General features: G+C 40.4%; 2 protein-coding genes across 9 annotated transcripts in view; one reads left to right on the top strand and one right to left on the bottom strand.

Annotated features, from left to right (window-relative positions):
- Nucleotides 1-15,488, top strand: part of SLC15A2 (solute carrier family 15 member 2) — a 779,020-nt gene that overhangs the window by 542,709 nt on the left and 220,823 nt on the right. The window lies entirely within an intron of this gene.
- The window catches only part of GOLGB1 (golgin B1), a 93,929-nt gene that overhangs the window by 14,904 nt on the left and 63,537 nt on the right, over nt 1-15,488 (bottom strand). For all 8 annotated transcript variants that reach the window (XR_007477525.1, XM_033403337.2, XM_033403328.2 and 5 more), the window contains one exon: nt 3,861-4,039. Coding sequence is in view for 7 of the 8 variants with exons in the window: in XM_033403337.2 (XP_033259228.1) it covers nt 3,861-4,039 (179 nt within the window). In the remaining variant the exon portion in view is untranslated. The remainder of the gene's footprint in view (nt 1-3,860; nt 4,040-15,488) is intronic.

Here is a 15,488-nt window from a genome sequence, read left to right as displayed (position 1 = left end):
AAATCTTTTGGACGTAATTTCACTCCATAAAATTTAAATGACCAAATTCTAAAAAGCATTTTGCTCTATAAACCTTGCTTAAGGTTTATTTTGAAATATCACGTTAGTAAAGTGCATGGCATCTAGGATCTGTGAAGGAACAAATCTCTTCTATCTACACATTAAGAGCTCTCTTAGGGATGTTACAATAATAATTTTACTATATTGATATCTGTCATCATGGTAGATAATGTAACCTGGATGGGACTCTAGATTCCACCTCATAATCTCTGTATTCACTTGCCTATGTTTGTCCTGTAGCAGCAGGTGAGACAAAGCAGGTGCTGCTTGATCAGCAGCACTTTCCAACATGGAGATTCCCCTTTTAGTATCAAACTCTGAAAGCTTTGGGTTTGATTTTACTAAGGTGGCATGTACCACCATCTTACACGAAACAGTAATAAAGTCCCAACAATGAGGCTGCAACAACAGGACCTGTTTTTATACACTGTTAAGCACTTATTCTTTACCTTTACTTTTCAGATCAAATCTGAAACAATGAATTAAAAAACCATCCAAAATTTGAGTTCCTATCATAATTTTTTTCCCTCTAGTAGAACATATAGCACTGTTAGTCATCTTTAAAGGAAAAGGGCTTGGATTTCTAGATCCAGACAAGATGGAGTAGATGCAGTTTTCCTTATTCCACCCACTAAGTATAGATAAAAAAAACCTTGGAAATTATATATAAAACCAAACATAAGACGACTGGAAAAGATGGAGAAGAAGGTAGAGAAGCTCAGGACTCTAGGACTTAAGGAATGACATGGTGGTGACTTCACTGGTTTTCCTTTTTGAATTCTACATATCCCAAACTGGGTGAGGGAGGATCCAACAACTTAGAACACGAATGAGTGCCAAGAAAAGTTTGCTGTCTTTTGCCAAAGGCCCAGGAAGGGGAGGACTAGCAAGACAGAAACATTAATGACAATAACCACCCAACTGCAGCAGAACGCCATGGAAAGACTACAGTATCTCCCTACCGCCATTAACAAACTCCTAGTGAACAGATTAGTGTCATTCTTGCCTGGAGGTAACTAGGTGCACCTCACCCTCCATGCTAGGTGGTGTCAGAAGAGACCAAGTGGGGACTTCCCTGGTGGGCTAGTGGTTAAGATTCTGCGCTCCCAATGCAGGGGGCCTGGGTTCGATCCCTGGTCAGGGAACTAGATCCCACATGCTGCAACTAAGAGCTCGCATGCTACAACTAAAAGATCCCGCATGCTGCAACTAAGTATCCTGCATGCTGCAACTAAAGATTCCACATGCGGCAATAAAGATCCCTCATGCTGCAACTAAGAGCCAGTGCAGCCAAATAAATAAATATTAAAAAAAAGAAGAAGAAGAAGAAGAAGAGGCCAAGTGTGTACACTGGACTGTCCATCACTCTGGTAAAGAGGTGCCTCTCTCTAACCACCCTCACTCTCACCCTCGCTACGGTGTCATTGGAGACAACATGTGGAGACTGGACATCCACCTCCACCCATAACAGACTAAAAATGTTCCCCCCTGTTCCTGCAGAGGTAGTAACAGAAGAGGCCAGAGGGAAGTTTGAACTGTGGGCACTAACCAGTGGTAACAGGTGCCCCTCCTCAATCACCCTCCTGCAGTGTCAGTGGAGATTAAGTGGGGAGCCTGGACTTTCACCACTGCCCAGTGACAATGAAGTGCTGCCCTCCACACCCCTGAGTGGTATCAATGGAAGCCATGTGTGGAGCTTAGACTTCTACTCTCACCTAACAGTAATGAGGCACTGCTCCCTGCTAACTGCAGTCTCAGTGGAGTACTAAGTAGGGAGCCTGGACTTCCTCTGGCAGTATCAGGGCACTGCCTCCCACTAGGGGTTATCAATGAAGGCTGAGTAAGGAGCCCACTGGACTTCACCCTCCTCTAGCAGTAAAGTGGCAGTGTTCCCCTTCCCCTGCTGGCATGGTGTCAGTGGAAGCCTACCAAAGATTTAAGTAAGACTGAGTCTTAAAACTTATAGGACTCCAAAACGTCCAGGTTACAACTGAAAATCACTCATCATACTAAAAACCAGGGAAATCACAACTTGATTGAGAAAAGAAAATCAATAGATTACAACACCCGAGATGACAGAGATGTTGGAACTATATATATGGAATTATAGAAGTATTTTAAAGTGGCCATCATAGAAATGCTTCAACAAACAACTACTAACACACTGGAAATAAATGAAAACAGAGAAAGCCTCAGCAAGATACAAAGACCTGAATGGAAATTTTAGAATGGAAAACTACAATAGCCAAAATAAAAAGCTAACTCAATGGACTCAATAGCAGATTGGAAGTGATGAAGGAAAAAGAAAAATTATCAGTGAACTTGAAGACAGACAATAAAAATTACTGAATTTGAATAAAGAGAAAAGTAATCAATAAATTGATTTCATCAAAATTAAAAAGACCTTCTCAATGGAAGGATGAAAAAAATAAACTGCAGACTGGAAGAAAATATTTGCAAGCCATGTATCTGACAAAAAAACCTGTGTCTGGGGACTTCTCTGGTGGTCCAGCAGTAACGAATCCACCTCCCAAAGCAGGAGGTGCGGGTTTGATCCCTGGTCAGGGAACTAAGATCCCACATGCCGTGGGGCAACTAAGCCTGCCCACCACAACCACTGAGCTCGCGCACCTCAACTAGAGAGCCCGTGTGCCGCAAACTACAGAGCCCACATGCCCTGGAGCCTGCACGCCACAACTAGAGAGAGAAAAAAAGCAAACGAAAAAAACAAAAACCCGTATCTGGAATACATAAAGAACTCTCAAAACTCAACAGTAAAAATTAACAACCCACTTAGAAAATAGACAAAACACATGATCAAATATTTCATCAAAAAGGACCTATAGATAAGCATGTAAAAAAATGTTCAACATTAGTAGCCATTATGCAAATTAAAACCACAGTGGAACAGCATTACATACCTGTAAAAAACTAAAATTTAGTTACAATATCAAATGCTGATAAGGATGTAGCATTTGATATTGAAACTGGACCACTCATATATTGCTGGTAGGAGTATAAAATGATACAGTCATTCTGGAATACAGTTTTGCAGTTTCTTAAAAAACTAAACGCCACTTATTATATGACCTAGCATTTGCACTCCTGGGCAATTATCTCAGAGAAATTAAAACTTATTGTCCACATAAAAGCCAATACACAAATGTTTATAGCAGCTTTATTTATAAGAGCTAAAAATTAGAAACAACACATGTCCTTCAATGAGTGAATGGTTAAAGCAGTATATTCATACCATGAAATACTACTCATCAATAAAAAGAATGAAGTATTGATACACACAATGATGTTAACGGATGTCAAGGGCATTATGCATGAGTAAAGCTAATTTCAAAAGGTTGCATACTTTAAAAAATTCTCACAATGAGACAAAATTATAGAAATGGAGAACAGATTAGTGGTTGCCAAAAGTTAGGGATATGGGGATGGGAGGGAGGGGAAAAGTGTGACTATAAACTAGTAGCACAAAGGACACATCTGTGATGATAGGGCAGCTGTATACTTTGTTGTAGTGGTGGTTACATGAGTCCACACATATTATAAAGTTGCATAGAACTATATACATACTTGAGTGAATGTCAAATTGGTATGAAATCTGCATAAGATCTCTGAATTGTACCAATATCAATTTCCCAGTTTTGAAATTGTACTATAGTGATGGGAAACTGCATGAAGGGTACATGAAAGCTCTTTGTACTATTTTTGCAATTTCCCATAAATCTATAATTATTTCATTAAAAAAAAACTAAAAGAAAAGGGTTAAATAGCAGGGATTACCATACCTGAGCTGATGCAGCTCATGCTGCCAGGAGAGGTTTTCCTGCCTGAGCTCTTCTTGCATAATCTGAAATGTTTTTGTCTTATCTTGATACTCCTGAAGTTGAGCCTTCAGTGGACGTAACTCAGTGATTTCTTGGTTAATCTGTAAGTATTGCTGCTGCAGATTCTTCAATTCCTTCAGCTTTAACCAAAAGGAAAGTAAAAGGGTGATTCATCACATTTCACTCATTCAGCTGTAAGTCAGCAGCACCTCCCTGCTAAGTCAGTCAACATCACAACTGACTACCAGCACCTAACAGTCCACTGACATAATGGCAGCATGAATCCCTAAAATGGTGAAATACAAGCAGCCAGGCTGGTGGGAATCTCCTGATGGAGCGGCCATCAAGGCTGTAGGGCCTGACCACTACTGCAACTTCAACCCCAGCCCACTGGCCCTGAGGTTCTAAGTTGACACTAGATCTACAACTCGGAGATAGGATAGACTTAAAGGACTTAACAGCTTCTTGGTGGGTGGTAACTCCCTAGAACAAGAAGTGTAAAGATAGATTGGCTTTCTATTTAGTCATATGCCCTGGCTAGGCTTCTAAACTTTCTTACATGAATATCAATCTTAGTTCTAGCTTAGCTGATGTTGATTATAAAGAAGGCATTGATGCCCAGGCCAAGTGTTAAGAGCAGTTAGAATTTGGAGTCAGCTGTCCTGCCCACATAGTGTGTGATGCTATGCATGTTCCACACACCTTCTAAGCCTTAATTTCCTTCACCTATAAAATGAATGTAATTATAGTACTCCTCATAAAGATTATGAGAATTCAATGAGAAAATTAATGCACTCCACACATAAAAGTTAGTGGTGGTGATGATGATGATGAACTTGCCTTTAATTAGCAAAACTGCCTATCTACATTCCAGATATATCTTCTAACTCTTTATCCCCAATATTCTTTAAAAGCTTGGTAGTAAGAAATAATGTCAGGACATCTGGGCAAAGAGAGAGGCCTTGAACACACATCTCTTTCACCCTCTCTGGAAACATCACTAAAGCTACAATAAAGGCATCATTTTATAAGCATAGAAAACAAGAAGAACAAGAGAGGAGTCAGCAGCAACAAAATTAATTTTAGAAGCTGAAAAGGAGATGCATAAATGGTAACTGACTTAACAGATCTGGGAAAGGCAAGTCTTAAGCTGGCAGTAGGAAAAGCCAAGAACCAATAGAATTTACTCTGCAGACTCTTCAAAAGGCTCAGGAATTAACAGCACCAAGTACCTCTGGAAAAGATGGTGATGGGGGTAGGGAGGAGGAGGTGATAGCTGAAATAAGGAGGATTCGATGAAAACTGCTTGAGAACAACTATATCCCTAAATACCGTCCCAGTTCCACACTTTTTGTTACTCTGACAGACAACTAGAATTTTATTCTCTAGAAGAAGTTAAAAGAGTGTCTCTGGACTATGGAACACTAGGTACAGTAGAAGGTAAGGGTACTGCTCCAAAACAAGGGTGATCAAGTGAATGTGTGCTTTCTGAATGCTTGAAGCCTTTCCCCTTCTTAGCTTGAAGAGTGCTGGCACACAGGCCTTTACCGTCCATAAGGGAAATTGAGAAGTCTTCTCTAGAAAATCTGACCAACCCAAGAGGAACTAAAAATATCAACATGGGGACTACCCTCAAAAATCTCAGCAAGATCACCATGCACTGAAACTCACAGCTGGTTAAGTCCCACCCACAAACATTTTAGACTCTGCCCACAAACATGAAGAATAAACCAAGGATTAACCCTCACCTGAAGAACAGCTAACATTAAGCAGGGATAAAAAGAAACTAGAAGAAAAGTAATTCAGAAGACATCAGCAGAAGAAAGAATGTCATGTACTCAAAGACTTAAGAGAATATTGGAAGTTAGAAACATTATAGTAGAAATTTTAAAATTATAAAGAAAAACTTATTATGAAAAAATTTCAAAGAATAAAAATACCCCCAATCTTCTTGGAGAGATAAATTAAGAATATATATCCATGAGAAAAAAAAAATCTTTAGAAATCAGGAACATGATAGCAAAAATGAAAACTTCAATATAGGATGCATATGATGAACGTGAGAAAATCTTCCCAAAGTAAAGCAAAAACAATAAAAAAGGTAAGAAAATTATAGAGCCAATCCAGAAGGCCCTACACCTAAACAACAGGATTTCCAGGGAAAAACAGGCAATAGAGAAAAAGGATGGGGGAAAATGGTAAAATAGAATTCAAAAGAATTGCCCAAAATTGATGAGCATGACTTCTTAGATTCAAAGGACTAGACAGAATGATAAAAATAGACCCACACCAAAATACATTATCATGAAATGTCAGAACACACAAGACTAAAAGATTCCATTTACAGTTGACCCTTGAACAAGGAAGGAGTGGGGGTACCCACCCACTGTGAAGTCAAAAATCCATGTATACTATTGTTGGCCCTTCATATATGCGGTTCTTCTACTGAATATATCCGCTGTTCTGCATCCACAGAGCCAACCACCCACTGATCCTGTAGTACTGTAGTATTTACTACTGAAAAAAATCTACGTATAAGTGAACCCATGCATTTTAAAGCCATGTTGTTCAAGGTCCAGCTGTATTTCCAGAGAGAGAGAAAGAGATAAGAGATGAGGGAGAGAGGGAGAGAGACAGAGACAGAACTATCTCACAAAGGATCAAGGATCAGAATATCTTTAGACTCCTGAACCACAATGTAAGCTAAAAGGGAACAGACCAATGTCTTCACAATTTTGAAGGGAAATTATTTTCAGCCTAGAATTCTATACTCAGCCAAACTATCAATCAGGTGTAAGAGATAAGACATTTTCAATAAATTTACCTCCCCTGTATCTTTACTTAGAGAGCTGCTGAATGATTTATTCCAACAACATCATGGCACAAAACCAAGATGAGGAAAACACGGAATACAAGAAACAGGAACTCTAACACAGGAGAGAAATGGAGGGAGATATTCTAAGATGAAAACTGTGTCCTAGGAGTACAGGGCAACTGATTCATTTAAGAGCAAAAAAGAGATTCCAAGAGAATTTTCTTCCTGAAGACTAAATAGATAGGAATAAACATCTTGAAAAATGTGGATTAAATGGCAGTAAATCTGGCGTTAATTACATTGATAAGTACAAAGAAAACTAAGTAAGCAACAACAACAAAAACACAGTTATTCACTCCAGGAAAAACAAAGGTGTTGAGGAAACTAACAGTAACACATGTCTCAGGTCTAATAGCATTTGTAGTCATAAAAATGTAGACATTGAATATTGATTTAATCAAAATTAAAATTAAATTACATCAGGACAATGGGGAAGGGGTTGTATATTGAAAATGTACGTGTATACTGTGAAAACAGAGGGAGTGGGCTTGCCTGGTGGCGCAGTGGTTAAGAGTCTGCCTGCCGATGCAGGGGACACGGGTTCATGCCCCGGTCCGGGAAGATCCCACATGCCGCAGAGCGGTTAGGCCCGTGAGCCAAGGCCGCTGAGCCTGCGCGTCCAGAGCCTGTGCTCCGCAATGGGAGAGGCCACAACAGTGAGAGGCCCGCACACCGCCAAAAAAAAAAGAAAAAAAGAGGGAGTAAAGAGAACTAAACCCTGTTAGCATATAAGAAAGTCAACAGCTAATGCAAAGAATGAAAAGCCAAGATGCACTATAAACATATTTAGAGGACTTCCGGGAAGATGGCGGAAGAGTAAGACGCGGAGATCACCTTCCTCTCCACAGATGCACCAGAAATACATCTACGCGTGGAACAACTCTTACGGAGCACCTACTGAACGCTGGCAGAAGACCTCAGACCTCCCAAAAGGCAAGGAACCCCCCACGTACCTGGTTAGGGCAAAAGAAAAAACTAAACAGAGACAAAAGTATAGGGACGGGTCCTGCACCAGCGGGAGAGAGCTGTGAAGGAGGAAAAGTGTCCACACACTAGGAAGCCCCTTCGCGGGTGGAGACTTCGGGAGGCGGAGTGGGGGAGCTTGGGAGCCGCGGAGGAGAGCACAGCAACAGGGGTGCGGAGGGCAAAGCAGACAGATTCCAGCGCAGAGGATCGGGCCGACCGGCACTCACCAGCCGAGAGGCTTGTCTGCTCGCCCGGGGGGCGGGACTGGGAGCTGAGGCTCCGGCTTTTGTCGGAGCGCCGGGAGAGGACTGAGGTTGGCGGCGTGAACACAGCTTGCAGGGCGTTGGTGCGCCGCGGCTAGCCGGGAGAGAGTCCGGGGAGGGGTCTGGACCTGCCAAAGAGGCAAGAGACTTTTACGTCCCTCTTTGTTTCCTGGTGCACGAGGAGAGGGGATTAAGAACGCTGCTTGAGAGAGCTCCAGGGACGGGCGCGAGCCGCGGCTAAGAGTGCGGAGCCCAGAGACGGACATGGGACGCTAAGGCCGCTGCTGCTGCCGCCAGGAGGCCTGTGTGCGAACACAGGTCACTAGCCACACGCCCTTCCGGGGAGCCTGTGCAGCCCGCCACTGCCAGGGTCCCGGGATCCAGGGACGGCTCCCCCGGGAGAGCGCACGGCGCGCCTCAGGCTGCAGCGTCACGCCGGCCTCTGCCGCTGCAGGCCCGCCCCGCACTCCGTGACCCTCCCTACCCCCCGGCCTGGGTGAGCCAGAGCCTCCGAATCAGCGGCTCCTTTAACCCCGTCCTGTCTGAGCAAAGAACAGACGCCCTCCGGCGACCTACACGCACAGGCGGGGCCAAATCCAAAGCTGAGCCCCTGGGAACTGTCAGAACAAAGAAGAGAAAGGGAAATCTCTCCTAGCAGCCTCAGAAGCAGCGGATTAAAGCTCCACAATCAACTTGATATACCCTGCATCTGTGGAATACCTGAATAGACAACGAATCATCCCAAATTAAGGAGCCCTGTGGATGAAAGGCTCTTGGTGCTGCAGCCAGGATTCAGTGCTGTGCCTCTGAGGTGGGAGAGCCAACTTCAGGACACTGGTCCACAAGAGGCCTCCCAGCTGCACATAATATCAAACAGCAAAAATCTCCGAGAGATCTCCATCTCAACGCCAGCACCCAGCTTCACTCAACGACCAGCAAGCTACAGTGCTGGACATCCTATGCCAAACAACTAGCAAGACAGGAACACAACCCCACCCATTAGCAGAGAGGCTGCCCAAAATCATAGTAAGTCTACAGACACCCCAAAACACACCACCAGACGTGGACCTGCCCACCAGAAACACAAGATCCAGCCTCATCCACCAGAACACAGGCACTAGTACCCTCCACCAGGAAGCCTACACAACCCACTGAACCAACCTTAGCCACTGGGGACAGACACAAAAAACAACAGGAACTACAAACCTTCAGCCTGCAAAAAAGGAGACCCCAAACACAGTAAGATAAGCAAAATGAAAAGACAGAAAAACACACAGCAGATGAAGGAGCAAGATAAAAACCCACCAGACCTAACAAATGAAGAGGAAATAGGCAGTCTACCTGAAAAAGAATTCAGAATAATGATAGTAAGGTTGATCCGAAATCTTGGAGATAGAATGGACAATAGAATGGACAAATTGCAAGAATCAGTTAACAAGGACCTAGAAGAACTAAAGATGAAACAAGCAACGATGAACAACACAATAAATGAAATTAAAAGTACTCTAGATGGGATCAATAGCAGAATAACTGAGGCAGAAGAACGGATAAGTGACCTGGAAGATAAAATAGTGGAAATAACTACTGCAGAGCAGAATAAAGAAAAAAGAATGAAAAGAACTGAGGACAGTCTCAGAGACCTCTGGGACAACATTAAACGCACCAACATTCGAATTATAGGGGTTCCAGAAGAAGAAGAGAAAAAGAAAGGGACTGAGAAAATATTTGAAGAGATTATAGTTGAAAACTTCCCTAATATGGGAAAAGAAATAGTTAATCAAGTCCAGGAAGCACAGAGAGTCCCATACAGGATAAATCCAAGGAGAAATACGCCAAGACACATATTAATCAAACTGTCAAAAATTAAATACAAAGAAAACATATTAAAAGCAGCAAGGGAAAAACAACAAATAACACACAAGGGAATCCCCATAAGGTTAACAGCTGATCTTTCAGCAGAAACTCTGCAAGCCAGAAGGGAGTGGCAGGACATATTGAAAGTGTTGAAGGAGAAAAACCTGCAACCAAGATTACTCTACCCAGCAAGGATCTCATTCAGATTTGATGGAGAAATTAAAACCTTTACAGACAAGCAAAAGCTGAGAGAGTTCAGCACCACCAAACCAGCTCTACAACAACTGCTAAAGGAACTTCTCTAGGCAAGAAACACAAAAGAAGGAAAGGACCTACAATAACGAACCCAAAACAATTAAGAAAATGGGAATAGGAACACACATATCGATAATTACCTTAAATGTAAATGGACTAAATGCTCCCACCAAAAGACACAGATTGGCTGAATGGATACAAAAACAAGACCCATATATTTGCTGTCTACAAGAGACCCACTTCAGACCTAGAGACACATACAGACTGAAAGTAAGGGGATGGAAAAAGGTATTTCATGCAAATGGAAACCAAAAGAAAGCTGGAGTAGCAATTCTCATATCAGACAAAATAGACTTTAAAACAAAGACTATTAGAAGAGACAAAGAAGGACACTACATAATGATCAAGGGATCGATCCAAGAGGAAGATATAACAATTGTAAATATTTATGCACCCAACATAGGTGCACCTCAATACATAAGGCAAATACTGACAACCATAAAAGGGGAAATCGACAGTAACACATTCATAGTAGGGGACTTTAACACCCCAATTTCACCAATGGACAGATCATCCAAAATGAAAATAAATAAGGAAACACAAGCTTTAAATGATACATTAAACGAGATGGAGTTAATTGATATTTATAGGACATTCCATCCAAAACCAGTAGAATACACATTTTTCTCAAGTGCTCATGGAACATTCTCCAGGATAGATCATATCTTGGGTCACAAATCAAGCCTTGGTAAATTTAAGAAAATTGAAATTGTATCAAGTATCTTTTCTGACCACAACGCCATGAGACTAGATATCAATTACAGGAAAAGATCTGTAAAAAATACAAACACATGGAGGCTAAACAATACACTACTTAATAATGAAGTGATCACTGAAGAAATCAAAGAGGAAATCAAAAAATACCTGGAAACAAATGACAATGGAGACACAACGACCCAAAACCTGTGGGATGCAGCAAAAGCAGTTCTAAGGGGGAAGTTTATAGCAATACAAGCCCACCTTAAGAAGCAGGAAACATCTCGAATAAACAACCTAACCTTGCACCTCAAGCAATTAGAGAAAGAAGAACAAAAAAACCCCAAAGCTAGCAGAAGGAAAGAAATTATAAAAATCAGATCAGAAATAAATGAAAAAGAAATGAAGGAAACAATAGCAAAGATCAATAAAACTAAAAGCTGGTTCTTTGAGAAGATAAACAAAATAGATAAACCACTAGCCAGGCTCATCAAGAAAAAAAGGGAGAAGACTCAAATCAATAGAATTAGAAATGAAAAAGGAGAGGTAACAACTGACACTGCAGAAATAAAAGAGATCATGAGAGATTACTACAAGCAACTCTATGCCAATAAAATGGACAATCTGGAAGAAATGGACAAATTCTTAGAAATGCACAACCTGCGAAGACTGAATCAGGAAGAAATAGAAAATATGAACAGACCAATCACAAGCACTGAAATTGAAACTGTGATTAAAAATCTTCCAACAAAGAAAAGCCCAGGACCAGATGGCTTCACAGGCGAATTCTATCAAACATTTAGAGAAGAGCTAACACCTATCCTTCTCAAACTCTTCCAAAATATAGCAGAGGGAGGAACACTCCCAAACTCCTTCTACGAGGCCACCATCACCTTGATACCAAAACCAGACAAGGATGTCACAAAGAAAGAAAACTACAGGCCAATATCACTGATGAACATAGATGCAAAAATCCTCAACAAAATACTAGCAAACAGAATCCAACAGCACATTAAAAGGATCATACACCATGATCAAGTGGGGTTTATTCCAGGAATGCAAGGATTCTTCAATATACGCAAATCTATCAATGTGATAAACCATATTAACAAACTGAAGGAGAAAAACCATATGATCATCTCAATAGATGCAGAGAAAGCTTTTGACAAAATTCAACACCCATTTATGATAAAAACCCTGCAGAAAGTAGGCATAGAGGGAACTTTCCTCAACATAATAAAGGCCATATATGACAAGCCCACAGCAAACATCATTCTCAATGGTGAAAAACTGAAAGCATTTCCACTAAGATCAGGAACAAGACAAGGTTGCCCACTCTCACCACTCTTATTCAACATAGTTTTGGAAGTTTTAGCCACAGCAATCAGAGAAGAAAAGGAAATAAAAGGAATCCAAATCGGAAAAGAAGAAGTAAAGCTGTCACTGTTTGCAGATGACATGATCCTATACATAGAGAACCCTAAAGATGCTACCAGAAAACTACTAGAGCTAATCAATGAATTTGGTAAAGTGGCAGGATACAAAATTAATGCACAGAAATCTCTGGCATTCCTATATACTAATGATGAAAAATCTGAAAGTGAAATCAAGAAAATACTCCCATTTACCATTGCAACAAAAAGAATAAAATATCTAGGAATAAACCTACCTAAGGAGACAAAAGATCTGTATGCAGAAAATTATAAGACACTGATGAAAGAAATTAAAGACGATACAAATAGATGGAGAGATATACCATGTTCTTGGATTGGAAGAATCAACATTGTGAAAATGACTCTACTACCGAAAGCAATCTATAGATTCAATGCAATCCCTATCAAACTACCACTGGCATTTTTCACAGAACTAGAACAAAAAATTTTGCAATTTGTATGGAAACACAAAAGACCCCGAATAGCCAAAGCAATCTTGAGAACGAAAGAAGGAACTGGAGGAATCAGGCTCCCAGACTTCAGACTATACTACAAAGCTACAGTTATCAAGACCATATGGTACTGGCACAAAAACAGAAAGATAGATCAATGGAACAGGGTAGAAAGCCCAGAGATAAACCCACGCACATATGGTCACCTTATCTTTGACAAAGGAGGCAGAAATGTACAGTGGAGAAAGGACAGCCTATTCAATAAGTGGTGCTGGGAAAACTGGACAGCTACATGTAAAAGTATGAAATTAGATCACTCCCTAACACCATACACAAAAATAAGCTCAAAATGGATTAAAGATCTAAATGTAAGGCCAGAAACTATCAAACTCTTAGAGGAAAACATAGGCAGAACACTCTATGACATAAATCACAGCAAGGTCCTTTTTGACCCACCTCCTAGAGAAATGGAAATAAAAACAAGAGTAAACAAATGGGACCTAATGAAACTTAAAAGCTTTTGCGCAGCAAAGGAAACCATAAAGAAGACCAAAAGACAACCCTCAGAATGGGAGAAAATATTTGCAAATGAAGCAACTGACAAAGGATTGATCTCCAAAATTTATAAGCAGCTCATGCAGCTCCATAACAAAAAAACAAACAACCCAATCCAAAAATGGGCAGAAGACCTAAATAGACATTTCTCCAAAGAAGATATACAGAGTGCCAACAAACACATGAAAGAATGCTCAACATCACTAATCATGAGAGAAATGCAAATCAAAACTACAATGAGATATCATCTCACACCAGTCAGAATGGCCATCATCAAAAAAATCTAGAAACAATAAATGCTGGAGAGGGTGTGGAGAAAAGGGAACCCTCTTATACTGTTGGTGGGAATGTAAATTGATACAGCCACTGTGGAGAACAGTATGGAGGTTCCTTAAAAAGCTACAAATAGAACTACCATATGACCCAGCAATCCCACTACTGGGCATATACCCTGAGAAAACCATAATTCAAAAAGAGTCATGTACCAAAATGTTCATTGCAGCTCTATTTACAATAGCCCAGAGATGGAAACAACCTAAGTGTCCATCATCGGATGAATGGATAAAGAAGATGTGGCACATATATACAATGGAATATTACTCAGCCATGAAAAGAGACGAAATTGAGCTATTTGTAATGAGGTGGATAGACCTAGAGTCTGTCATACAGAGTGAAGTAAGTCAGAAAGAGAGAGACAAATACCGTATGCTAACACATATATATGGAATTTAAAAAAAAAAAAATGTCATGAAAAACCTAGGGGTGAAACAGGAATAAAGACACAGACTTACTAGAGAATGGACTTGAGGCTATGGGGAGGGGGAAGGGTAAACGGTGACAAAGCGAGAGAGAGGCATGGACATATATACACTACCAAACGTAAGGTAGATAGCTAGTGGGAAGCAGCCGCATAGCACAGGGAGATCAGCTCGGTGCTTTGTGACCGCCTGGAGGGGTGGGATAGGGAGGGTGGGAGGGAGGGAGACGCAAGCGGGAAGAGATATGGGAATATATGTATATATATAACTGATTCATTTTGTTGTGAAGCTGAAACTAACATACCATTATAAAGCAATTATACTCCAATAAAGATGTTAAAAAAAAAATGATATTTAGCTACTGAGGAAACACCAAAATAACAAATTAAAAGGGTTGAAAGCAGATTGCCTCAGAAGAAGGAGAAACAGGGTTGGGAATGCTACTGTTTGTTTTTCTTATCAAACATTGTAGAATTTAGTGACTCATCAAATATATGTGTATAGCTTTATCTTTTAACCCAAAACTAAAATAAAAACATATTTTTGTTTTGTTTTAAAGCAAACATATATTCTTTATGCAATCCACTCACTCCTCTAGTCCAGATACTCTAAATGTTACCTTTGGAATAGAGCAGATCATCACAAAGCTGTGTGTCTGGAACTGCATTTTAGCCACTTGCAGAGGTAACTTCAGTGAATTACTCAAAATTCTTTTGCTATGCACTTACATCAAGGGACAGCTAAATAAAAATCCTATAAAACAATTATTATATTTACTGTAGAGAAGTAAAGAATGTTTCATAACTTCATAGTGACCTCCCTATGGAAACACAGAAGAAATTTCTTACAGGCCTCAATACTTAAAGAATAACTATTCTTATCTGTTCCAAGTAGTTTTACTTTCTTCCTTTTCCCTAAAATATGGACACTGCAATTCATACACAAGGTTTTAAAATTCCATACTTCTGATGGCTGCCAGACCTCAGAGCAAAATTAGTGGTCCATCTTTCTAATAGGATATTGTGATAGCCCTTTGGGATAAGTTTACTCCTAAACTAAACTTACTTCTGGTTTAATCTTTTTCTCTCAGATCCTAATTTTCTTTTCCTTCCCAGTTCCTCACCTTATATTACCTTGAAAAACTGTTCATATCTTTATATGCTACCTCAAATCATTTTCAGACTGAAATAAGTATAGACAAACAAAAAGGCACCTCTAGAGATTTGCTCTACAGCCTTTAGGTAGGGAAAATCCTAAGGAGGTTTGAACACATATGAAAACTCCAGAATGTTTTCAGAGTTGTTTGTCATGCCCTAGTAGAATCCTAGAATCCCCTGGGTTAACTCCTTGCCACTTAGACCCTCGGACTTTATTTGCGAAACTTCCCTTTGACTAATTACATAAAGAAAACCAAAGTCACCT

The sequence above is a fragment of the Orcinus orca genome, chromosome 5 (genome assembly GCF_937001465.1).
Source record: "Orcinus orca chromosome 5, mOrcOrc1.1, whole genome shotgun sequence".
Taxonomy (NCBI): domain Eukaryota; kingdom Metazoa; phylum Chordata; class Mammalia; order Artiodactyla; family Delphinidae; genus Orcinus; species Orcinus orca.
The sequence above is the reverse complement of the archived record's forward strand: the minus strand, read 5'-3'. Positions and strand labels throughout refer to the sequence as shown.